Source organism: Alligator sinensis, unplaced genomic scaffold (genome assembly GCF_000455745.1).
Source record: "Alligator sinensis unplaced genomic scaffold, ASM45574v1 scaffold483_1, whole genome shotgun sequence".
NCBI lineage: Eukaryota > Metazoa > Chordata > Crocodylia > Alligatoridae > Alligator > Alligator sinensis.
The window spans coordinates 532099-559195 of NW_005842778.1; the positions used below are offsets into that span (position 1 = coordinate 532099).

At 41.9% G+C, this 27097-nt stretch overlaps 1 protein-coding gene across 1 annotated transcript in view; it reads left to right on the top strand.

Annotated features, from left to right (window-relative positions):
* Positions 1 to 25044, top strand: part of LOC102382509 (transmembrane protein FAM155A-like) — a 257478-nt gene extending 232434 nt beyond the window's left edge. The window contains exon 3 of the mRNA XM_025216960.1: positions 24932 to 25044. Within this exon, the coding sequence (XP_025072745.1) occupies positions 24932 to 24955 (24 nt within the window). The 3' untranslated portion in view covers positions 24956 to 25044. The remainder of the gene's footprint in view (positions 1 to 24931) is intronic.
* Positions 25045 to 27097: the final 2053 nt, after the last annotated feature.

Below are 27097 nucleotides of genomic sequence, written 5' to 3' on the forward strand. Positions count from 1 at the left end.
CCCACTCCCCTCCTTCACCCCTTCGGCTCCGAGCCCGCTGTTCCTGTTCCCCCACTGGGTCGGCCCGGGTCTACTGCTTCTCTCCACTCTTGGGCCCAGTCCTCCCCCACATCAGGCTCAGGCCCACTCCTCTCCTCCCCCCGCTACTGTGACAGGGAGGGGGGAGCGGGCTCAGACCCCAAACAGCCGGAGGTAAAGGGGGAGCAGCCCCGGATGCGGGGGGGCACGGGGCTCCATCCCCGCCCACTCCCCCCCATCATTCCTGATGGGCAATTGACTAGCTTTATATAATAACCTAGTGGCCAGAGCACTTCTCCAGGAAATGGGTGACCCAGGCTAGGTGTTGTCCTCAGCCTAAGGAGAAACAAATTAATATTTTCCACCTCACCAAAAAATTCCCTAGGAATCAGTTTATAGGCTAGGCTCTATTCCTGCTACTGAAGCTGAGACTCTTCGCAAAAAGGAACTGTATGATTCAAGGGGCCATACTGAAGCTGGAATTCAGGATTTCTCCTTCATTTCCCAGGAGACTGCTGTAGCTACTGGTTATTGTCATGTTCTTGTGTGCCATCTGCACCTATGGATCCTTACTGCACTTGCACTAACTTACATAACTGTGGTTAAAGCACTCTCTAGGGAGGTGGAGCTTGATTCCCCTCAGGTTGAAAAGGGAATTCCATTTCTTGAGTGGGTGGTCTAGTACTATCTCTCATAAAGCAGAAAAGGGTGATACCATCTTTTCCTCTTGTGCCATCTGTCATTTGTGAGGGGCTTGATCTTATTGTTGAATGTTAAGCGTGCTCTGATCCTGCCTACTCTCTGGGGTTTAGATGCTTCTATCCCTAGTTTCTGGATCCCAGTGGGACTTAGGTGGTAGAAGGGAGCCCAGCTGCTGAGGTCGGGACAGTTTCAGGTACACACAGAGGGGAAAAAAAATGGTGCCCAGCATACTTTCAGGCTGATCAGGAAGATGTCTAGTGAGTTTTAGATACTTTCAGGCTTAGGTGGCTACCAAACAGATTTTTGGAGTGCAAATGTGGACTAAGGAAAACTTTAGGGCCCAGGTTTTGTAAGTTTCTACCTAGAAACTTACAGTTTTTAATCATGACTCTAATATGTTTTGGCTTGGGTCCACCCACAATACTTCCCCTGAGACAGAAACTGATTTAGCTATAGTCATGTTGAAATACAATCCTTTAACCAGCCTAGGATGCCAGTGCAGATGGAATATTTGAAGCATAGAGCTAAAAAATGAATCAGAAAGGATATTTCCTCACTTCAATATGTGTTACTTCCTTTATCATCTGGAGATAACATTATTCATTAGCAGTTGGAATGATTTAAAACCGGTGCTGTATTATGCTGTGTGGCTGGCTGTGGCCTATCATTTGTCTGAAGGTCCTTCCTTATGATTTAAGGAAAGGAATATTTTAAGACTTTCACAATAGAGATTCAGGGGGCTAGAAGAAGGCAATGGTCCATAACTGCACATTTAGCCCATATATAGATATAAATATATACGTGGATGGATATATAGATATATACAATTTTAGTTGTATAAAAGTTGAAGAACCAAAGACTAGATGTACCATGTATTATTATCATTATTTGTTCAGATTTTTGGAGTTTTGAGTCAACCCCCCCCCCCATAAAGAGATGAGATGAAATGCAATATTATAAAATAATAAAAGATAAAATAATTATTTCTGAACCTTTAAGGTACATTTGGTCACATTGGGTATTTTTACACATGCATGTGTTGCAATGCTGGCTGTTTTGAAAAGCGCCTGGTGCTGTGATGCATGCAGTTGTATAAGCAGTGAAATGCATGCCTGTGCTGAGAAAATGGCAGTGCCAAACACCTCAGAGGTACTTCAGTTCAAAAGTGCACCACCGCCATTTTCTGCATGCTGATGCGCATTTTGTCACTTATACAACTGCACATGGTGCAGTGCAGTTTGATTCAGCTTGCATGCAGAGCAGACTTGATTAATTTGCTCTGAATTGGCAGATATCCAGCACATCACTGGAAAAAAGTATGTGTATAAATGCCCCTTATCAAGCTTCACCTGTAAATATATGGCCTGAAATTAACTGAAAAAAATCCAGTAAAGCTTGGTTTATATATATACTCACTTTACTCCAAAAGCTTGGGTATTAAGTAAACAAGAGAAAATCATGACATTTGTGGTAAAATCGTGAGTTATGAATAGCGAGGGTCTGAAATTTCCTAATAGAGTAAGTTATTTTCTTCCCTCTGGAAAACACTGAATCGGCCCATTTCACAGGAATTGGGCAGCTATCCCTAGAAAAACATACATCCCTAACAGTCAATCTGATGGAAGCTGCAGATCTACGTATCTATTGGGAAAGGACAAGCCAACTGAAGGCAAGGCTCCCAGAGCTTATAGGCTTCCTGTTGGATCCCTGGTACTTGAGGAAGCTGCTTTTATTTCAGTATTTATAACATGTAGGTGGAAGAATTTAAGATCCCTTTAGGTCTTCAGATACCCCCAGTAGATAGTATTTATAGTCTTCTTCTCCAGGCATTTCCCCTCCCCCACCCCAATCTCATTAAACAGGCATTCACATTGAATTTTAATTAACTGGAAAATAAATACTTTTTTTCAACTACTGGAAGTTAACATTAAAAATATAGTTGGCAATAGATGGTCACCCCTCATGCAGATTGTCTTGGAAACAGTTTCTGTCTGATGAAGAGTTGGTTTCCAAGCCATCTGTGAGTCCTCAAACCTGTACACCCACAGTAGAAAGCTGGTACAATTTTTTTTCTGTAGTTACTTATGGGATCTGAAAAACTTTTTTTCTTTTTTCAGTTGCTCCTGATTTTTATCTACAAAAGTCCTCATCCTTATTTTCTTTAGATTTCAACCAGCAAGGAGAGGAAAGGAACACCAAATGCTCAATGGTTGGATTCTTCTATTGTAAACCATCAGCAAATCTGACCAAAGCACAGCACTTGGTGTCTGTTAATTATAACATATCTAACAGGCAAGCCCAAATGGATCAATGTTTTATTTCCAAAGTGATTATAGCATAAGTACTAGGGAGCTTTTAATTTATATTACAAATACATGACCTAGTCCTGGGGTATTGGTTGTAGCTGTGTTTTATGGTACATTATAACCTGCCTAACATCTGATACCCCAGGTAATCTCTCTACTATTTACCAGCTATATCTTATCACCAGGTCTACATTTCCTTCCCTACCCTCCCACCCCCCAACATGTTTCTCATCCAGTGACTGCCTCAATTTGCATTGTTACTAACTGGCAGTCTTGTTTAATGGCCTCTGGCTTCTGTTCTATTCTATTCCATTCCAGAAGAGCACAAAACAACTGCAGATGCTTCCTCAGTCTGAAGAAGGGTGTTTGTGCCCAAAAGCTTGCAAAGAAGAATTTTTCCAACTATTTTAGTTGGTCTGATAAAAGATATTGGATTTACCCAAAGAACCTGGCCCAAGGCAGAGGGGGCAGGGAGTGGGGTTATTCCCCCCTCTGCTGCTAGGGGACTGAATAAACCCCCTCCCTGCCCCCTTGCCTAAGGGGCCCTGCTGGCTGGCCTGTGGCTGCACCTCTGCTCCTGCTGCTGCTGGAGCAGTGAGGGGGGAGTGACCCTGATGGGGCAGCACCCCCTGCCATGGTGTCCCAGAGCATGAGCCTCTTCTTGGTGGGGGGAGTTGCACAGTGAGCAAGGTTGCGGGGGGGAAGCTGCTATGACTGTTTGGGGCAAGCGGTGGCACTGGGGTTCAGTGGGGTGGCCATAGTCCCCCAGACTCCTCTAGCACCACTGTCACTTGCCTCATGCAGTCTGCAGAAGCTTTTCCTGCCCTGCCCCATCCTGCCCACAGTGCTGCCTCCCCCTGCCACTGGTAAGAGGCTCACGCTTCAGACACAGGGTGCTGCCTCCATCAGGGTCACTCCCTTTTCTCCACTCCAGAGACAGGAGTACAGCCAGAGGCTAGCCATCATGAGCCCCTTAGGCGATGGGGCAGGGAGAGGGGTTATTTCCCCCTCTACCTCCACGGAACCGCATTGGAGTCTGCCAGCCCCCAACCACTGCCACTGATCTCTCCCTGAGGAGGCTGAGCTGTGGAGTAAGCCCCCTCCTGCCCCCTCCACCAGATGCCAGAGGCAGGGGGGAATAACCCCCCTCCCTGCCCCCTCTGCCTCAGGGGCCATGTCCCCACCTCTGGCACTGCAGCAGCTAGGGGGTAGCTCCCTGAAGACTTCGGCTCAGGTCTACCATTGGGACAGGGAGAGGGTAACTAAACCCCTTCTCTGGACAGTTCACTCCAGGCTACTGCCCAGACTGGCCATGCCCCACCAGCACAGCTTCCCTGAAGGCAAGGGCTGCTCTGATGCCCCCTGGCTCCTGGCTTGAGCTACTACAGGCATGTGCCTGCATTTCCAGGTTAACAGTGAATGTCTATTCATTTGCAAATTGGTTCAGTCTAGGCAGGTTAGACTAACTTGCAAAGACTGAATCAATTCAGGCTCCAACTTTTTGAATGTTTGTCCCTAGCCCTGTAGGGTAAAATTTACCTCTGTGTTAAGGAACAGCCCATATCCTATAATTTGGTTCAGACAGTGAAGCAGAGTGGATGGCCTATTAACTCATTCTGGTTTTCTAATCTCTGAATTTATAAAGGCCTGTGTCCAGTGTTGGGGTCTCAGGCCTCTGTGCTAGACCATTTGCAGATCATTGAATTTTTCCCATAATGATTTACTGTTTGTTCAGATCCCCAGTGCTAATTATTTTATGCATGTTGTCCCTTACAGCAAAAGCATATCGCTGACTAATCAGTCACAAGTAATGACATGCTTGACTGTTTTTCCAAGTAGCTTAAAATGAGTCCTGTTTTCAATACTATGATTGTTCAATATAGTATGAAATGACATTTAATTTAAAATAGGATGGGTTATTTTTGTTGTGTGTTGTTGGACTTTCAGAGCACTTACTTCATAATCCATTTGTAATTGGCAGATATGGTGGAGGGCAAGGATATATATTGATATTATTCACTCCAGCAATGTTTCTCAACCAGGGTCCTGTGGACCCTGGGGTGCCATAAGATCTTTTTATGGGTGTCATGCAGTATTAGCACCACACATTGTGCAAACACATACATATGATTAACAAGATAAACCCAGAGATTTCACACAGGAATCCACAAGGTCAAAAATGCTCTGACTTATGGTTGTCTTTCTGAGTTCTTTGCAACAGAAGAATTGCTCTCTTGTTTTCCTTCAATCAGCTCTTCGCCCCCTGTCCCCAAAACCTAAAAAAACCTAAAACACCAGCTTCTTTTTCCTTCTACCATTCTGTAGATAGAGGCCTGTTTCCTGAATTTTCAAAATTAAAAGAATGTATGCACAGCAGATACAGCTCAGAAGAATGTGTACACAGCCAGTGTCAGCAAGAGAGGAAGTTTTTTTCTATTCTGTTACTTCTCCTAGGAAGCAGGTCTTTTTTTGTGCATCTTTTTTCATTTTTTTTTTCTTCCATTTTATTTCATTCATTATGGAACTGAAAAAAACCCCATAATTTTCATGGTGTTTGTGTTTTATAAGTGAAGCAAATTTATGGCTGCAGGAATTTTCAGTAGTTTTCTACTCACTTTTTAGGGCAGATATTTATTTTTCAAGGTTAATTCAGAAAATGATGAACATTGTTTTATGTTTACATTTCATCTAAGGTTTTGCTTATGAGTCAAGAAAAAGATCCAAAAAATAAGTGACTGGTAACTCTTTGCATATGCAGTAGGACCCTAAATGTACACATTGTCTGTCTTTAATGAGGCGAGACAATCTAAGGGCTTTTGTCGTTACTCTGACTTTTCTCATCTCTTCTCTTTTTTCCCCCTCTGTCTGCTTAATTAATAATTAATTAATTACTGCAGACACATTCTGCTGCAGCTCAGCTTTTAGTGGTTAGGATACCAGTGAGATACAGGCAGTACACTTGAAAGTTAATGGCAAGTCACTGGTGAGGTATTTACGCAGTATTTGTAAGTAGGCAAAACAGTTATATAATGATTGTTGCTTTGTACTTATAGTACTACATAGATATAATGTTTATAATGAATTAATTTTACTTAAGGAAACTATGTCGTGTCTAGCATGGCATGAATTGAACAGATAGAATCTGCAGTACTTTTATCAATTGTACCTTTTTATGAAAAGAATGACATATTATGGGTAAGGGTGGTAGCATTGCCTCTTGGTTAGGGCTGATAGACATTTTGCTTTGTTTCTGTTTTCAATGCCATATTTTTGAAACATTGAAAATTTGAGCTGAAATAGTCTATGCCAGTATCTATCTTCATCTGATGAGTTTTTTGGAGGGGAAATTAGAGACAGTTCAGCTATTTCTGAGTGTAATACTATGAAAAGAGTATTTTCTTTAAAAAAATATATTTGAAAAGATCTAGTACCACCGTGATTTAGAGGAGGGTCTTAAATTTGGTAGGGGTAGTTACGTGTCAGGATGAGTGACTGTCCCTCTGAAAATTCATCCAAACTTGGTCAATTCTTGAGAAAATCCAAGTTTTAGATATGCTTATAGAAACTTAGATTTTAGCACATAAATTATACATAAACCAGTATAAGTGATCAGAAACTGGTTCAGATTTGTGACACAACAGAAGTTTAGTGCACATAAACCACTTTCAACATGGCCAAAACTGGTTTAAGATAAGTCTGGATGGTTAACATCAGACTTATCTGATTTAGGTTACAACTGTATATTGAACTTCTGCCCCAGATCCCCTCCAGATTCAAGTTAACTCATAGTTCACCAGCATCTTAGTATGCTTTGCACTTCCGCTGGAACACCGCTCCTTCCCCTCACAACAGGCTGGCCAGGGTAGCCTTGGTCCAAGCTGTTTGCTCCAGCTGATCAGGGAGGCGTGCTCCAGGAGCCCCCACCCCTCTTCTGGATTGGACACTGCAGGCATGCGGCTGCATTTCCAGAATCAAAAGTGAATGTCTGTTCACTTGCTGCTTGGTTCAATCTACACAATTTAGATTAACCTGTAAAGATTGAATCGATACAGGCTTGGGCTTTTTGGCTCTGTACTTAGCCTCTGCCTTTGCAGGATAGAAATAGTCCTGGTTTCTTAATGATTCCCTGTTTGCCCAGGCAGCTTTGAACATATAAAAACTAGTATCTAACACAAACATACTCTGAACAACCAGGTACTGGGCATCTTAAATTAAGTAGCTAAAATTAGAAGATACTTTTAACCTTAATCCCTTTGTGTCTCACTTCTTTATCTAGAGTAGGGATAATACTGTCATAAGACTTCACAGGCAACTTGTAAAAATAAGTCCATTAAAATATGTGAAGTAATTGTATACCATAGTGAAAAGCACCATATAAAAGCCCATTAGCTAATTACTAATTCTGTCCTTCAAATACGTCTTGACTCACAAGCAGTAACTTAGGCCTGGAGGCCTTGCATTAAAAGAATACACAGACATCAAATACTGTATAGCCCAGGGGTTGGAAACCTTTCACTAACATCAGGCAGATCTCAATAGCAGTCTTATTTGTCTTGGAAATGTTGCTCAGATGCTGGACAGGGAGTTTCACCAGTTCTTCTGGGCACTCTGGGTCCTGAGTGGCTCTGACCTGACTTGATGTCTATTCCTGGATGCCCCTGCTACCAAGCTGACACACGGGCTTTGGGGGCAGGGGCAGCTCTGTGTGTGCAAAGGTAGTGGAAAGCTTTCTGTGTGGTAGCAGAAGCAGAGCAACACTTGGGATTTGAGATGTTTTGGTTTGTTTGGGCTGGATAAAATCTGTTTGGAGTGTTCTGCTCATTAAGTGAACACTGCCCATCTTTTGCACAAAATCAGTCAGTGGTCCTGTGAAAAAATGTGATCAGGCAATTAAATATTTTGTCATTATGCAGATATGCAACAGGGCTAAATTAAGGTTGCATGGGCAATATTCATTTGTGTTTCCTAGCTTTTCTGGGATGTCCTAGCTTCACTTTGTAATAATTAGTGTGTTTAATATAGTTCTGTGTGCAGTATTAAATAATATCTTTAAAATGAATATCTTGACTTAGATTCAATATAATGTACTCTGCTGATTCAAAATGTATAGTATAGATTTCTATACATCCATTGGAAAATGTGTGTGTGTGTGTGTGTGTGTGTGTGTGTATAGATAATCTATGCTTAATAAACCTATCTGGAGATGACCACAGTTAGAATCATAGAATCATAGAAAATTAGGGTTGACAGAGACCTCAGGAGATCATCTAGTCCAACCCCTTGCTTAAAGTAGGACCACCTCCAACTAGATAATCTCAGCCAAGACTTTGTTTAGCCAGGTCTTAAAAATCTCCAAGGATGGAGAGTCCACAACCTCTCTGGGTAACCTGTTCCATTGTTTTACAACTCTCTTTGTGAGAAAATTATTCCTAATATCTAACCTAACTTCCCTTGCTGCAACTTGAGACTGTTGCCCCTTGTTCTGTCATTTGTCACTACTGAGAACAGTCTAGCTCTGTCCTCTTTCAGACCCCACTTCAGGTAGTTGAATGCTGCTGTAAAACAACTCTTAGTCTTCTCTTCTCTAGATTAAATAAGCCCAGTTCCCTCAGCCTGTCCTCAGAAGTCATGTGCCCTAGTCCCCTCACCATTTTAGTTTCCCTCCACTGGGCTCTCTCCAATTTGTCCATATCCTTTCTGTAGTGGGGGGTCCAAAATTGAACACAGTACTCCAGATGTGGCCTCACCAGTGCTTTATAGAGGGAAATATTCAGTTTCCTTGACCTGCTGGAAACACACCTACCAATACAGCCCAGTATGCCATTTACCTTCTTGGCAACAAGGGCACAGTGTTGGCACACATTCAGTTTATTGTCCGCTGTAATGCCCAGGTCCTTTTCTACAGAGCTGCTGCACAGCCAGTCAGCTCCCAGCCTGTACTGGTGCATGGGATTGTTCCATCCTAAGTGCAGGACTTTGCACTTGTCCTTGTTGAACCTCATGAGAATCTTTTTGGCCCAATCCTCCAATTTGTCTCGGCCACTCTGAATCCTAGCCCCACCCTCCACCGTATCTACTACTCCCCACAGCTTGGTGTCATCTGCAAACTTGCTGAAGGTGCACTGTATGCCATCTTCCAGGTTGTTGATGAAGATATTGAATAAAACCAGCCCCAGGATTGACCCGTGGAGCACTCCACTTGATACCATTTGCTAACTAGACATTGAGCCATTGATTAATATGCTCTGATCCTGATGCTCCATCCAGTTTTCTATCCACCTTATAGTCCATTCATTCAGTCAGTGCTTCCTGAGCTCTCCTGCCAGCATGTTGTGGGAGACTGTATCAGAAACCTTGCTAAAGTCAAAATATATCTCATGCACTGCTTTCCCCACATTCACAGAACCTTATCAAAAGCCTTGCTAAAATCAAGGTACACCATATCTATTGGTCTCTCCACATCCACAAAGCCAGTCATCTTATCATAGAAGGCAATCATGTTGATCAGGCATGACTTGTCCTTGGTAAATGTATGCTGACTGTTCCTAATCACCAGGGATTCCTTGCCACTGTGAGCCCCATGTTGCCCTGGTGAGGCATCCCCTGCCTTCCTGGCAGCAGTGGGGGCAGTGGCATGGGGTCGCGCCCCTCACTGCTGCAGGGCAGGTAGGGGGCACCTTGCCAGGGTGGCACAGAGCTCACAGCAGCAAGCAGCTTCCCTGCCTGGCCCACTCTGCCCTGCTGTGCCAGGTCCCACCTGCTGGGCTGCAGAGGTCCTGGGGAAAGGGCACTCTGAGGCAAAGCAGGAGTGTACGATGCATTCATCTGTTGATGATACCGAGAGCTTTTCAATCTCCCTCTCCCTTCTTCTTCATACCATCTGCAAACCTGCAGGTGAGGGAGCCAGCAGGGGGCTGATAACACAGTGTTTATCAGCCCATCAAAAAAAAAATAGTGTCTCTCATTAGTTCAAGCTCTTCTTAAACAGCTTTTTCCAAGGCAGGAACAGAAGAACATTACCAGCTGACCTGTTGATTAGCTCCAAAAAGCCCTAAGGAGACACTGTTCTGTCTGCCTGTCCCAGGTAAATTGCGCGCGCGCGCACACACACACACACACACACACACCTCTCAGCATTAGCTAGCCTATCACATGCCTAGGGTCCGTAGGGCTGGGGCTCATATGAAAATTACAGATGTTTCCAAGCAGGAAAGTTTAGCATCGAAGTTCCCCAAAGATTATCAAGTGTTAAAATTTGGAAGTTTTGTTTGGATTCATCACCTGTATCCTCTAATGCCAATAATTTCTATTGGACCCATTAGTGAAATATACCTCACAGCATTATCTCAGTATTTTGTGGAGTTCCAACATCAGATTACATGAGGCTGACATGCTATATTTTTAATGTTGTATTTTAATCCACTTTTGCTTGTCTTCTGAATGAAAATAGCACAGTGAAAGATTAAGCTTTAAGAAATGAGGAGTGTACATTATTTCTGAGGAGCTTAAAATGCACCAAAAAACTGAGTTCTGAAAAAAATAATTTTATTACAAATTAGGTCATTTCTCTGTACCAGTCATTGCAACTAGAAAAGACTATTGCTGTATAGTGAAAGCCAGCTGATGTCTCATGTACACACAGAAAAGATGAAATCTAAAGAATGATATAATTACTTGTTAGCATAATGGGAAGAATTGTGAACAACAGTCAAAGCTTTGCAATCTGTTCCATCTATCAATGAACAGGGAATACAAACTCGTGATTCATACTGACACTTCTATAGTGCTACATGTATAAATCTAGTACATCAGAGAGAAAATAGTCCCTTTAGTAATCACCTGTCCTGATAAATTTCAGACTGTAAACTATTGTGTATTAAGTATCTGCCTGACTGGATTACACGTAATTAGGAAAGGCTCAGAAATCTCTTTGCTAAATTAGCATAATAAGACCTTGAATTCTGCTTGCCCTAGTTCCTGCTACTGTGAACAGGAATCTGAGTGTTGAATTTGATTAAAATTTGTGATGGCTACAACAATTTCAGGGAGGACAGTGAGAATGGCCTTGTAATCCTATGTAGATTAATTATAAAACAGTGACAATTGCATGTGGTTTAGGGCACTGGTGAACTGTAGAGTGTAGAAAGCCAGCCTTCTGTGAAGTAAAGTCTTGGCTTTCTTTATTTATAGGTTAGAGACAGAAATTACACATAAACTGGTTTAAGTGATCAGAAACGGGTTTAAACCTGTAACAGAACAGAAGTTCAGTGTGCATAAATTAGTTTCAAAATGGCTGAAACTGGTTTAAGATAAACCTGGTTGAATGTTAATATCAGACTTAACTGATTTGGGTCAAACTGGTTTATGCAATGTCTGTTCCAGACCCCTTCCTGGTTTAAGTTAAATCAGAGTTCCCCAGCATCCCAGCATGCTTTGAAGCCTGGGCTGGGATGTGCTCTCTGCTCCAGAGAGCAGGGCTGGCCCCACCCCTCTGCTCCCTAGCTGAAGCAGTGAGGGCTGGCTCAGTGGGCTCACTGGCTCCCCCAGGCAAACCCTGACTGGGGTCTGCAACCAGGGGCGTGGGAGTTAAACTCACCTTCCCCCAAGTACAAAGCTGCCCTACCCTGCTAGTTTATTTAGTGCTGGCTGCAACTGTGTACTACAAATCCTAGAGGCACCTGGAAGCAGGAAGAGGAAGTGATGAGCAACTCTGCAGAGCCCTGCTGCAGTGATTGTGGACTGCAAATCCCAGAGACCTCAGGGACAGCAGGAAGAGGAAATGAACACACAGCCCATACCAGAGAGAAGGGGGGGGGGAGGCCTTATGTGCGTAGATACATGCACATATAAACCCTTTGGATCAGATCCAAAAGAGGGCTTGCATGCTTACACATTAGGAATTGTGGAACCTAATTTTTAAGCATGGAATCCAAACCTTAGAAGTATGCATTTGGATTATACATACAGTTCACAAAGAGTTGTGAACTTCAAAAGAGTGATGGGTAGTCACTCACAAACAAGTAAGATTGTCTTCTAAGAATCTTAATAGTGAGTCCACAGGTGGCTCTGTAGCCCAATTCTAGATCCACGTCTTGTCAGTGAGAACAGGTGTTTCCAGGAGGGATGGGCACTCTGTTGCTGCTTTGGATATTCTGATGTTCTTTTCACCTGTTCCTCTTTTCCTCTTTTGCCTGTCGATGAGCTGTTTCAAAGTTTTGAGGTCCCTCCCAAAGAGCCTTCCTCCATTTTGGTTGGTCCTGAGCAAGGGTCTCCCAAGTGTTGATGTCAATGTTACACCTCTTCATGTTTGCCTTCAAGGTGTCTTTGAAGTGCTTTCTTTTCCCTCCGCTACTTCGATGACCTTCTTTCAGCTGTGAGAAAAAAGATTCTCTTTGGAACGCAGGAGTTAGGCATGCAAACAACATTACCTGCCCAGCAAAGTTGGTTTTGGATGATCATGGCCTCAATGCTATTGGAATTTGCTTTGGCCAAGACACTGATTTTTCTGCATCTATCGTCCCAGCGAAGGATCTTGTGAAGGCACCACTGATGGTACTTTTCCAAGCTCTTGAGATGTCTTCTGTATGTGGTCCAAGTTTCTGAGCCATATAGCAGGGTTGGAATGACTTTGGCTCAATAAACCAAGAGCTTTGTTTCAGCAAGGATGTCGTGATTTAAGAAGAGTCTCTTACTCAGATGTCCAAAGGCTGCACTTGCACATTTCAAGAGGTGTTGTATTTCCGCGTCTATGTCTGCCTTTGAAAGATAGCTTCCAAGATAGGCAAAGTGATCCACGTTCTCCAGCAATTCTCCATTGATTTGAATGGAGGTGGGAAGGGGTGTTTTTCCATTTGGAGCAGGCTGGTAAAGGACTTGCATTTTCCTGATGTTTAGAGTTAGGTCAATATTCTTGTAGACTTCCAAGAATACATTAAGAACAGTTTGTTGGTCTGTTTCAGATTGAGCACTGACAGCATGGTCATCTGCATACTGGAGCTCCATTATGGATGTTGTCATAGTCTTTGTTTCTGACTTGAGTCTACTGAGATGGAATAGCCTTCCATTCATACTATACACAATTTCAATTCCAGGTGGGAGTTTTCTGTCGATGAGTTGCATTATGGTGGAGATGAAGATGGAGAACAAAGTTGGAGCAATGATGCAACCTTGCTTCACTCCAGTTTTCACCTCAAATGGTGCCGTTGTTGAGAACCCTTGCTGACATGTTGTCGTGGAGAAGGGAACATCAAAAGAGTGAACAACATGTTGAGTGGTGAGACATTTAGAACCTGGATTCTAGCCCTGCTTCAGATTGAGGGTATTCAAATCTATGCCCTTTCACCTTTCATGAAATTTCTATAACCATTAGCCAACAAGTTAGCCAGGGCAGGAAAGCACTCCTGTGAAGCTGAACCACTATACAGCAAAGAATGCAGAAGGAAAGCAAGCAAGAAGCATCGCTCCATAGGGAAGTAGGTAAGGCACTTGATTAGCTGAGATTTGACTAGCACCCCTCCTAGCTGAGGGAAGTCTTGGGTTCCAGTTTCTACTGTCAGGATTAGTTCTTATTTATCTAATACCAATTTAATATTAAGTGTTCTGGTGACATTGTTGTATGAAAGTGACTGTGGCTAGTGTGTTTTGCACCTGAAATCAATACTGTAGATGAGTGGTTTCCCAAGTTGATCAGGTTTCTCAGTCAGTTGACATACTGCTGAGTTTCTTTTGGATCACAAGAATTTCTGCTGGTGGTGTCTAAGTCCTTTAACCCTCTATAAGTCACTTACATATCTTAAAGAGTTATTTTGCTGAAGCAGTGGATTATTCTAAATATCTGAAAGGGCTGATAGAAATTGTTAAAGATAGCATGGGAGATGCAACAATTGATTCCCAGGCCTGCTCCAAACTTCCTAAGCCTGAGTCTGCTTGTTAAAACTTTCATACCTCTGAGGCAGAAATTGAGCCAACTGTTCTTCAATCAGACAGAGAATGCGTCACAGGTGCACTCTGCAGCTGCAAGAGGAACTCCCTCTCTGCTTCAACCAATGCTAATAGGAGCACATGGGGAATACACATAGGGAATACCACACAGCTTTTTCATCTTTATGCTTGGTAGTCTGTCCAACAGAGCAGAAAGAGAAGTACAAGGGATGCAGCAAGTATGCTGATGAACTGAACTGCAGTCCTACAGATGAAAAACACAGGCCTTTCTGCCTGATCAGTCCAACACAGGGGGCAATAGGAGACAGAATTCCTACTCCCTCCCCCTGTCTCATAATCCCCTAAGGAAACTCATCCTAATACCCATGCCTGCCTGGGGAAACTCATCCTCACAAATTACACACCAGTAGTACCTGAAACATAGAAACAAACTGCTCCTTTCCCAAGAGCATAGCTTCCATGATGCGTGCAGCTCCATGAGTGATGATTTTGCAGGTTTGAGTATGAGTTTTTCTGACTCTCTCCATCTTCCTTATCTGATGATAGTAAATGAATGCCATATTTTTGATCCCAGAGCACATTCACCTCACAGGGAAGTAGATCAGCAGCAGTGTTATCCCTTGAGGAATTGAGGCACATAACGTGAGATGACTCAAGATTACGAAGAAACAATGGGAAGAGTTGAGCATAGGGTGGCCATTGTAAAGGACAATCTGGTTGTCTTCTGTCCTCTATTGATATGCAACTGCACACCTTTCTCTTGAACAGAAAAATAGAGGACATATAAGCGTTGGGTTTTGTATCAATAGAGAACAGAGTAGCAGAAAACCAAACTGTCCTCTGTGATGGCCACCCTAGTTGGGCACGGAACCTGGTCATCCTGCCTTTTAACACTCCTGTGCATTAACCACAGAGCCAGTTTTTCTCTTGTTTGTCCATGTAGCATTTCCTTTCCTACATTCAGTTTCAGTCACACCCTACTTTCTTTTACTTCACTATTCTTACTTGCTTTTTTTCTTGCCTTATACCCCCTTTTTCAGCAGACTTCTTCTGCAGGGACCTAGTATTTCCCCACCTCATTAGTACTGATATTTGACCCTGACTCTATAAACAACCCTATATTGATTATTATAAAATAAATAAAAATAAACTCATGGTTTTTCTGTCAGCATCATCATTTTTAAGGTTGGCAGTAGTGAGACTTTCTTTAGGTGCATGCAGATGTTCTCTATAGCTGATCTATGATTATGAAGTTTATTTTAAGCTGCATGATCACAGATTGGGTCTGGCATGATCAAAGATTGGCTCTAGCATTGGGTCTGGCACGGAGGTAAGCCAGGAACCTAATCTAAGTCAGGATGGGTGGGATCGGGAGGGGCGGGCTAATGGATTTTCAGGAGGGAGGGAGTAGCAGGCTAACAGGTGCTTAGAAGGGTGTTGTCCATCTGGGGATGGAGGAACTTAGAGGACTACAAATCACCTGGTTAGGGTAGGGGGTAGGAAGATCGCAGCCCTGGGGCTGGGGTAAATGGCTGGACTTTCCCACTGCTATGGCTGCTCTCTGAATAGGGTGGCTGTGCATCCTGGTTTGGCTGAGACACTCCAGGATTCTGTAGCCCAGTCCCAGCCTGTTGGTCAACAGTCCTGGGTCAGAGTCTGCTGCTTCTAGGTGGAAGCAAGAAGGGTTGCCTGGAGCAGGTGCCACCCTACCCACACGTGTCATGTCCTTGCTGCTGTACAGGAGCAGCAGAGCCTGCTCAGCTTCCTCCTGCTGCACCATGCCATTCCGCCTCCCCGAATGACCACCGTATCTCTAAATGTGTTCAAACATCTGTTAGATTAGGTTAACTCATTCTTGATCTAACTTAGTTCATCTCTTCAGGTGAACTAAGTTAAATCAGGAGAGCAACTTTTTTATACATTAAATCGAGGTACGATGGAAAAATTAAACTGATTTTATTTTTTTTCCAGAAAAGCTACTATGCGAGGGAAATGTCATCATATGTATCTTTGACTGTGGTGGAATTCCGTGGGGAAAATCCCTTTCTGAAATTCTATCATTGTATGAGCCAAGGGTCATTTTTAGCTTGTGCAAATCATTTGCACAAGAAAGAAAATCTTAGAATTATCAATATCTTTATAAAAGAGAGAGAGAGAGAGAGGCTATGGCTTCTTGGAACGACCATTGTTTTCTCATAGTGATATTGCATTATTATGAATGTACACAATTCTGATTGATGCCACTTAATCATACACCTCTTTTCTGTTTTTTTACCTACTCTTGTTTAGAAATGGGGTTTTAAGGAATTAAAAAAGTTCTTATATTTGATACTAAGACAGGAATCATGACTGTGAAATCCCTTTTCTGTCCCAGTTTTAGATCTGCTCTGTCCCATACTAATTAAACAGTAAGAACAATGTATTTATTGGTGCTAATTGCTGTCTTTTCTTGTTGAACAGTCAAACAGTAATCAAAGGCAAATTTAAAAAATATATTATATTTGAAAAATGTAAGTGGAAAAAGTAAGGAATTAAAAAAAAGTTTTAAAATGATTTTGCTAATGAAAGCTTCAGAGAAAAAGTTTTGAGAGGAGCAACAATAGGGAGGGAGTTTATTGGAAGTGTGAAAGGAAATCTGAGCATAGGGAGAGGGCGTGTCTACACATGTGCCCCACTGTGCAGTCATTTAGTACATGCTTTAGTACTTGCTTTTGCTAAAGCATGTACTAAATGATTGCCAGTAACCACTGGTACTGTACAGTCCCAGAAGCGCATGGGTTTTCTGATCCTACTTCATAGTAGCAATGAGCTACTACACAGCAGGAGCAGAATGACACTTAGTGCCCACCAACACTACATCATCATAGCTGATCACTATAGCAAAGTAGTCTTGTGTAGACACACCCAGTAAGTAGGATAAATTCTGTCTCTTGTCTGAGGGGGAAGTGAAGTGGGTGGCAGGATGCAAGAAAAACATACACGACCAAGTTCTCAATACCCACTGTAAAACTAATATACATAGTAAATATAGATAATATACATGTAGGATAAACTCGTTTAGCTAAGTATAAATGGGGGCATGACATAAATATGAATAAAATGCTGTTCACCTAAACACCCCTTCTTATCTAAATCTTGAGGGACAGCTCCTCAGAAGGAATCTACAGTCTATCCTATTCCAGTGACAAATTTAAAAATATACTGTATTAGCATGGTAAATATATTGAAATAAGGGCTGATTTAAATGGGGGATATGACTCACAAAATTGTCAATAAATGTGTATCCTCTTTTAGGTCATCAAAATTTAAACAACTTAGCTGCAAGTTTCATAATGTTATAATCACTAATTATATTTTATAATTAGTTGCTACATCGGAAGTGGTCTGAGTTGTGCAGTTCAGTCATTTGTTTAGTCAGTTATAATGATTGTCTTTTAAGCTCATTTCACAATTGCAGTGAAATGAATATGTGATGTTAGACTTTTGTAGACTGTTCTAATTTAGATGTACTATCTTATTTATATTGTTATATACTCTGGTTACTGTGAATTGGTTCTGGTGTTTAAGAACTGCTTTTCCCCCAAAAAAGATTACCTTATAAATGTGTGTGTGGGGTGGGGGTGGGGGATCAGAGGGAATAAGTGTTTTTTTGATCCAATGCTTAATAATATTTTATGTGCTGACTCCAGATGGTCAAGTTTCCTGATAAAAAATGCCATGTTTGCAAAATTGAAATTTTCTGTAGGATCTCTAGCTCTGGAAGGCTCCCATTAATTTTGCTCCATTTGCATTGAAGCCAGTAAGCTAATTTTAACAGGAACTTGTGTGACATGAGACTCCATATTGTTTCTCCTGATTTTTTGTGGAGTTTTTTTGGATATCATTTCATGAGAAAAATGTTGTAGTTTTGACTTTGTCTTGAGTTGAGGCAAATAACAATAAATGCTATTTTTATTTTTCTATGTTCTTTGGCAAAAATGTATTTGTATTTTCTGGCTGCTAGTAACGACACAGAAAGCGTGAGCCATCGTTTCTCCTTTCCAGTTATTCTGTAATCGTGCACCTGATGAGAATGCTTCCCAGTTCCTGTGATCCACTAAAATGCTGCATAGTCAACTGCATGGTGTTCAAAGTGAACACAGTGCTGCAAAACCTTTCAGACATAAACCTGATGAAATCAACTAAGAGTTAAGCTTTACTTAGGGGCTGCTGAATAGGGTAGATGTGGGTGGTAAAATTATTCAGATTTTTAGAGAAGACATGGAGGCTTGGTATTCAGGTCACATTTACAGAAGTAAAACAAATAATTACAATATCATGACATGACGTGTGCAAACATGCACCCAGTAAATGATAAATACTAATACCTAAAGATTCTGAGAGTCACTATATCAATGTGTCTGAATCCAGCTTTCACTAAAGAAAATATACATTACTAGGTGCAGTTTTTAAAAAAGCAACAGAAAAGTAAACACAGCTGAATTGACATCATTGTTACAGGTGTAGCCGTCTTGTTGCTGTTACTGACAAATCCACGTGGACTCTTTTTGTCTAAATGGGGTTGAAAATGATTGTAAAGGCCCACTAGTATATATCAGATACTAATATTACAAAACACTTTGTGGGTTGTTTTCTTTATCTTGTTCTTTGAGATCTAAGAATGTTTCACAAGTCTTTCATGCCACGTCTGGGTAACAGTGGGAGCATCTACACATGCACTTTAATGCTCATTCACCTATTTTACTGCACATTAATGTGTCACATAAAAAAAAACTGCTATTATGCTAATGCACAATAAAATAGGCTACTGCACATTAAGTGACACTTTAAAATGGTGAACATTTGTTACTGTGCATTAAGGCAGCCTAATGCACATTTGTTTAGTACCTCACATTGGAGGTACTAAATTTAATGCATTTTAGGAAAAGCACATTAATGCATGTGTAGATACACCCAGTGTGATGCATAAAAACCATCAACTAGGTTAAGTAGCCCTGTGCAAATGAAATATATTCAGTGTGAATTAAACATGAAGGAGATATTAGGCTTGGCCATCTAAACCAGGTTTCCTTTCATGACCTTCCTGCTCCTTTATTCCTACTTTAGAAGCAAATTAATAGATTTTAATACTGTCTTATATGATCATGATACCCTATTAGGAAGCAAGAGAAGTTGCTCTGTAGATAAGGCAGAAGCTTGTCTCTTATTATTAGTTTTTAACTAATCTAATAATGGGGGAGGAAGGGCAGAAGAGGGAGCGGAGGCAGAGTGGGGAAGAAGAGAGGTGGGGTCTGAGGTTGCAAGGGTCAGCAGGCAGGGGGCAGAGGTGGCAGGGGGCAGGCACAAGTAGGGAGTAAGTTGTTTGACTTCTCCCTCTTCCTTGACCCCCACACTGTCTGCCTCTCTGCAGCAGTGGGAGGGATGAATTAAAAGTGACTTTTCCATAATTGGATTCTATACCTGGAAAATTATAACAAATTTATAAATTTTCTATATATCAAATGTATTAATTGGGGGGTTGTCTTGCATTCAGGGTCAACTTAGTTTGGTTTAATATGTTAATATCTTTGGAAATTTGGGGGGCGCAAATTTGAAATTTTCTTCTGAACTTTTGGTTTGTAACAATTTTTAAAATCTTGACTCTTTTTAAGAAAGGAAAAATAATCTGAGATGTCAGAAATTCCTATAGGATGTGAAGACTGGTTCTGTTCAGCTTTAATTTGTATCACACCTCCTTCCAGGATGCAGTTTTTCAGCAAAGAGCAGGAAGTTTTAGTGTTATATTGTCCTAAAACTTCAGAAGAGTATTATTCTAAAACACTTATTGCTACCTCATATTCCTAAATGACTTAAAAATAATAATAATAAAGAAATAGTGTTTTTTTCTGTTCTTGCTGAGAAGCAATAAACTGTAACATTTCCCAGAAATGAAGTCAGAGACAGAATTTCAAGGAGAAATGGAGATCTATGTTTCATTAAATGAAAAGAAACATTGACTCCTGAACGCAGAAATATGTAAAAACCAGCAATTGCAGATGTAAGGTTTTACCACAGATCCCTGGCTGTATTTCATTAAAAAAAAAAGAAAAAAATGTTAAATTCAGAGTTAGCCTGACATTTCCCAGTCAACACAACTTAGGTCTTTGCCTACAGCCCAGACCCATTAGTTTTCAGATTAATCTGATTATTGTGAGTTGTAGATTTTAAAGAGTCTGCTTTGAACAAAAAAAAATGTTTAACATTAAGTAAGAAACTAGTTCAGGTTTCATTATTAGACATGTTTATATTTATAACCCCCCTTTCTCTGAGTCCAGTGGTAGCGGAGGACACCAGGGAAGGTGTGTCTCTAATGTGGAACCATGAATGACTAGTGCATCAGACACCAGAATCTCTACTTAGACATAACTTGTATAAAAGTTAAGGAGAATGCAGCCTGAATTAGACAACATTTGGGTCCAGAACAACAGCCTGGACCCTTCTAGTGCAGGTTTTTATTCCATCCTAAATGACTAATTTTATATGCCTCATCTATTATCTGTACCTGATCCTGCAAGCTCACACTATGAATAGCCTTACTAAAATCTGTGGGAGTATATGTGTGAGAGTTTGTAGAATCAGTTGTGATATGTACCACAACTCCTAGACATGTTGGTGAAAGCAAAGTGAACATGGAATGAGAAACTGCGGCTTTCTTTCATCTGATCAGACTCTTTAGCTAAGTTTTATAAAGTGTGTGTGTGTGCATGCAATACTTCCTTCCTGTCTCAGTCATTAACAATTCTGAAATTTTCAGCTCAGATTGTGCTCTTCTCCCCCATGAAGAGCAGTACATCTTGTATCATCTAAAAGTGTCATAAATGCAGTAAAGGAGCAACAGTAAAAATAACAGTCATTTATATCTATTTAATTGGACATGCTGTATCTGGCATGCTAAACAGCTTGATGTTGAGCAGTCACAAGCACAGATCTTATATAATCGTTTAGCAGTGCATGCATAGTAAAGTGTTCAGCTTAACGTGCTGTTCCAGGGCTTGTTTGGGGGTTGAAAATAAGGATTAAAGATAATACCACAGTGTAATTGTTACAGCACTTTAAAGATATTATAAAAAACCTAGTCAATACTAGGATATTTTCATGCATTATTCATATGCATAGATTTATGTCTTGATCCTGAAACTGAATTGTGGAGATGGACAGCCATACCTGCATAAAACTTCACTGAAATCAAGAGGCTCTGCACAGACATATTTAATAGGGCTGTGCAAAATTTCGCTGGCAGTTTCATTTCAATACTGTTTTGACTCATTTTGAGCTACAAAACCAAAATCGAAATGAAACAGAGAGCTTCAAAACAGCCTCGAAATGAAATGAGGCAAGTCAAAACATTTTGAAATTTTCAAAATGTTTCGAGTTTTGAAGCTTAAGCTGGGCTTGCCTGCAGGGAAACAGGAACTAAAGTAAGAAGAGGGAAGGGGAAGAGGAGAAGGGGTGGGGGAAGGACTGCTCTCATTATTGACTGTGTAGCTGGCCAGTGACTGTCAACCTTCCCTGAGGTCTCTTCCAATCCCAGTGCTCTGGGGGAGGGATGGAAAAACTGCATAAAAGGCAGCATTGTTTGAACTGCCCTGCTTTCTGCCTTGGTGTCAGTTACTGAGCTGTGTATTCCAGTTTTACCTGTCAGCAGCTAGAAGTGCAGGGTCCCAGAACCCAGACTCCCCCTACACCTATCTCCTTGATAGCTGGCAGGCTTCATGGCTGCAGCAGGGCCTAGAAGGTCTGTAGTTTTCACCCCGCTGTGCCCTAAGACAGACACAGTCCCACAAGCACCCATGTCATGAGTTTTGCCTGTCAGCAGCCAGAGGTGCAGGACCCAGAACCCAGAAGACCCTGCACCTATCTCCTTGACAGCTGGCAGCTTCAGGGCCTCATCAGGGGGTAGCATGCCTTTAGTTTTCAACCTGCTGCACCTTAACACACACACAGTATCACCTATGACATGAGTTTTGCTTGTCCACAGCTTGAGGTGCAGTTTCCCCAAACCCCCTGCATCTATTTCCTTGAAACATGGCAGGCTTCATGCCCTCAGAAGGGACTACCATTCCTGCAAGTTTCATCCAAATCAGGCCAGAAATGAAATGAAACGTTGTTCTGTTGAAATGTCTAAATGCAAGTTGAAATGGAATGGTGCTGTTTCGCACAGCCCTAATATTTAAACTGTTAATAAAGACAGCAGTGTCATCCTATGCTCAAGTTACTGGATGAATTTATGAGATCTAGGTTAATAGTCTTAGCTCTTATGCTGAGTTTCTTTTTGACTTTGACAAGCATCAGTCTTTTCAATGGTTTAATCTCCTAATGAGCAAAGCCCTACAACTCTTTGAATAAATCTTCATTTAGAATACATCATTAAAATAAAAGATATTATGGGCCTATTTCAAAAAATCTATGTAACCTTTGGAAAGAGACATTTGGTTTTTCAAGTTAAATGAAATGATTTTCCAAGAAAAATAATGTAAGTATGATGAGGGAGATTAAAAGTGATTTTATGTTTCTAAATGACTTCTTTATAAATTATTGTTCAGAATAGAAAACTTTCCATTTTCATTAGACTTCTGAAAGTTCTAAATTAGTGTTTTGATGGGTGGTCTGAAGAAAACATCACTTTCTCTATTCAGTAGGTTATAATGATTGTGATCCCAGAATCAATTAATTCACATCAGCAGACAATGCACTTTTTCTCTCTCTTTCTTTCTCTTTTTGCATAGCACTCTGCTGTAATATCAGTAATTTTGCAGCAATTAGTTGACAACACGTATACCATCCCATTTACCAGGCCATGAACTGCACTTTGCTATGCTTATATCAAGCTGTTAACTAATAACACATTTAAGTGCTTCTGGTAAAAAGCAATGTCTGTGGGATTTTTGTATAAATAGATGTGGTCTTCAAAAAGTACAGTAGTGTTGAATTAAAGGCTTCTTCTGGAGTGTTTCAGGTTTTTGTATGCTGTGACTTAATTCCTATCCCCCAGTGACCAGTGTGGTTCCATAATAAATTCTATATAAGTTTATACACTGACACCTCCATGGAGGGTACATTAATGCTGGAATGGGAAATTGACAAATAAATACAATAAAAATAAAAATCTAAGAAATAGAATGTGGAAAAGTCTGTTGTATACCAGGCAATTTCAACTTTCTCAGTGAAAGGGTTAAAGGAGACTCCCTGGCTAGGGACAGACATTCAAAAAGCCTGAGTCTGAATTGATTCAAGCTTTGCAAGTTAGTCTAACCTGGCTAGGCTTAAACCAGTTTGTAAATGCACAGATGTCCTCTATGGACTGAAGATATGTGGGTATATGCCTGCAGTGGTTCAGGCTAGAAGCCGAGGGCACTAGAGCAGCCCTCCCTTCCCTTTCACGTAACTGAACTGAGGGGGGCATGGCCAGGCCCCGGCAGGATGCTCTGGTTAGCAAGGGGTTCCCCACCTCGCTGCTCCTGATCAGCCCAGCAGGGAGTTGATAACAGAGCTTTTATCAGGCCATCAGAAAACAAAAGCCTCTCTCATTAGTTCAAGCTCTTCTTAAACAACTTTTTCCAAGGAAGGACCGGAGGGACATTACCAGCTGACCTGTTGATTCGCTCCAAAAAGTCCACTGTCCTGTCTGCCTTATACAGACACGTCTCAGCATTAGCTAGCATACCATATGTTAGCTACATTCTGTGCTGTGCAAGGGGGGAATCCCTGCTTGAGCAGGGAGTGGTGTGGGAGGACGTGGAGCAGGAGGAAGCAAGGCAGACGCTGCTGTGCCTGTCGTCTTTGCCAGATCTCCAGCCAGAACTCCAGCCCAGCTCTCTGGAGTAGAGAACTCCACCTAGGGCTGCAAAGCATCTGGGATACTGAGGGATTCTGGTTTAAGTTAAACCAGGAAGGGGTCTGGGACAGACATTGCATAAACAAGTTTGACCCAAATCAGTTAAGTCTGATATTACATTCAAGAGGTTTATCTCAGACCAGTTTCAGCCATTTTCCAACTGGTTTATGTGCACTGAATGTCTGTTCTGGTACAAGTTTAAATCAGTTTCTGATCATTTAAACCGGTTTATGTATAATATCTGTCCCTAACCCTTATGGCTAAGGAAGGATAATTGCACCCAAAAGCTAGCAAAGAACTTTTTTCCACATACTCAATTGATCTAATAACAGATATCACATCTACCCAAAGAACTTTGCCTGCCTAAGTCCATAGATCAACATGGCTACAACCAAAAATCCAGCAAGGTTAAAGAATTACATCTACCAGATAGCAAAAAATGTTGCCGTAATCCATAGTTGTCCTTAAAGCTCTTTGCACAGATCCAGTTCCAAAATTTGCAATCTATGTTCTTGTCCTGACTAGGGAAAAAGAGAATGTTCTACCTTGGCTTAGCTGACATACAGTAATACAAAGTGAAATTCCAGTGAAGACAAGGCAGTTTGTAGCTTTCACATATTAGCATATTAAAGGTAAGCACTAGGGTTCTGCATAGTCTTTGCCTCCATCTGCTAACACACGTGAAACTGATAAACTGCTTTGTTTTCACTGATCACTAGATTTAAATGCATGAATGTATAGTTTATATCCTAAAAATCTGACTTCTCATGAAAATGAAGCTTTTGATAGTTCCCATTACTCCTTCATCTGCATGCTGAAGGAGGGAATTGATTTGTGTTTAAATATGTTATTGTGACGTACCGGAACCAAAATAATCTTTTAGCTATGGTTTTGCATCCAGAGAAAGTCAGTAGGAGGTACAGGGATACAAGTAATGAAAAATGGATTCCACTTACATAATGTGGGACTGTGAGTTAAAGTGTAGTTACTATAATGGTTCACTTTGACGATTAGAATTTTGAAGTCTTTATTCTTCTTAATTTGTATTTCTAGTTCTACACTAATTTAATTTCTTGAATTATACTTTTAGATCACTATTGCTGCAAAGGAATAAACATCTATCCTTAAAGCCCACATCAGCATTGTATGTTAGTATATAATATACCAACATCAAGGCTAGATTCATCCTTCAAACTTTACTGGTGCCTTTCTGATTCTCGTGTTTTTGCTAATGGTATAAGACATTTGTATTTTAAATGACACTACAATGTATGGCTTGTTTTAATGTTGTCATCCTGAATGTGCTGATGGGTGGACTGAAACTGTAGATCACAATACTCAGTAAACATTGTTGTGAAATGCTGATTCTCAAAACTAAAGTGTTATCAAGAGAGTACAACTGCTTCACTTCCCATTCTCACCTTTGGCTAATATTTCTGTATCAATGGTCACTAAGTCCAGACTGTCCAGACAGTCCAGAATGCTCAATGATAAGAGGAACCTTGATTGCAAAGAAACATTCATTTCACATTACAGTATATCATTCTTTTGTTGGTGGCTGCAATGTTACACATCTGACCTGAGTTAGGCAAGCCTGGATATTTGCACATCCATTAGTTGCAGAATGTATGCTATTCAAGACTGTCCCTGTTCCAAGGAAAATTCAAATGGGGTATCCAGTGCTGAAGCAAGTTATCCTAAACACATTTCACTCATTTTAATTTAAAACTGTACATATTCAGTGTTCTTGGTTAACCACAGAAATATACCCCCTTATTTCAGCTAATAATGAGCCAGATCTTTTCTCAGCTATGTAACTCTTTTGGTATGGGACTAACACTCATCATTGGTGTCTTTATATGTTGCTGTGTTTGCATCCATTTTGATTTATAAGAAATCAAAGACTACAGTATTATGTCATATTATATCATGTGCTAAGATCAATTACATTGAAACTTTGTTTTCCCTATAAGCTCCAATTAATATCTAAAAGAGAAACCTAGCTTATTGAAATGGATAATGCACCAAGCTTATATAATACACCAAGCTTGGATAATACACCAAGCTTCCTTTTTTAAATTTCCAGTAACCCGGAACCGTAAGTTTCTAAATCATAGCAATACATATAGGAGATGCATAGATGAAAAGCATGAGAGGTTTGAACATTAGGAAACAAACTCTGTTCTTAATAATCACTTTGTATAACATTTCCAGTAAACCACTTTCAATTGATTTTATATATCTATAATGTCTTTAATGATTCTCAAACTGGTTTAAGCCTAGCCGGGGCTTCTGGTCTGGGAGCATGTGGCTGCCCCGGCGGCACCAGAACCTCAGGTAAGGGGGAAGGGAGGGAAGAAGGGCAGGGGAGGACCCCGGGCAGGGGAGGAGCCCAGTGAAAAGTGGCCTGGGAAAAAGCTGAGCGCAGGCGAGGGGAAAGCAGCCCCTCCACCAGCCTGTGGCTGGCACCCTGCACTGCAGCCGCTCACAGCCTGCATGGGGCTGCCTGTTCTGAACAGCCCTGCGTGGGCTGCGAGCAGCTGCAGCAGGGAGCGCCGGCCATGCGGTGGGGGAGGAAAGCATGCCGCTTTTCCTCCCACTCAGTTTTTCCATGGGCTCCTTCCCGGTGCTGAGGAAAGTGGCCCCTCCCCTGCCCTGTGACTGACACTCCCTGCTGCAGCTGCTCGCAGCCCACGCAGGGCTGTTTCAAGCAGGCACAGGCAGCCCCACACGGGCTGCAAGCAGCTGCAGCATGGGGCATCGGGCGTGGGGCATTGGGCATGGAGCAGGTGAGGGGCTGCTTCCCACCCCCCGCTCTCAGCACCACCTTGTAACCTGGCTCTGCAGCCAGCCTCAGCCCTCTGCCGGCTCCGGCCTTGCCCATCGGGGCTGCGCATGGCGAAAGCAGCTGTGGCCCCCCCGCTTGCTGCACTGGGTAGTGTTTGCCACTGTCACCTCTGGGCTGCCCAGCAAATGAGCTCTGGGCACACAGCAGCAGCCAACACTGTCCAGCACAGCATGTGGGGGGGGCCACAGCTGCTGCTGCTGATGGGTGAGCCCAGGAGCAGGCTTGAAGCCCAGGCTGGTAGCAGGGCCGGGCTACAAACTGGTGCTGAGTGTGAGGAAAAGTGGCCCCTCACTTGCCCCATGGCCAGCACTTTGTGCTGTAGCCACTTGCTGTGTGCATGGGGCTGCCTGTGTCCGCTCCAGACAGCCCCATGTGGCCTGCGAGCACCTGCAGCAGGGAGCGCTGGCC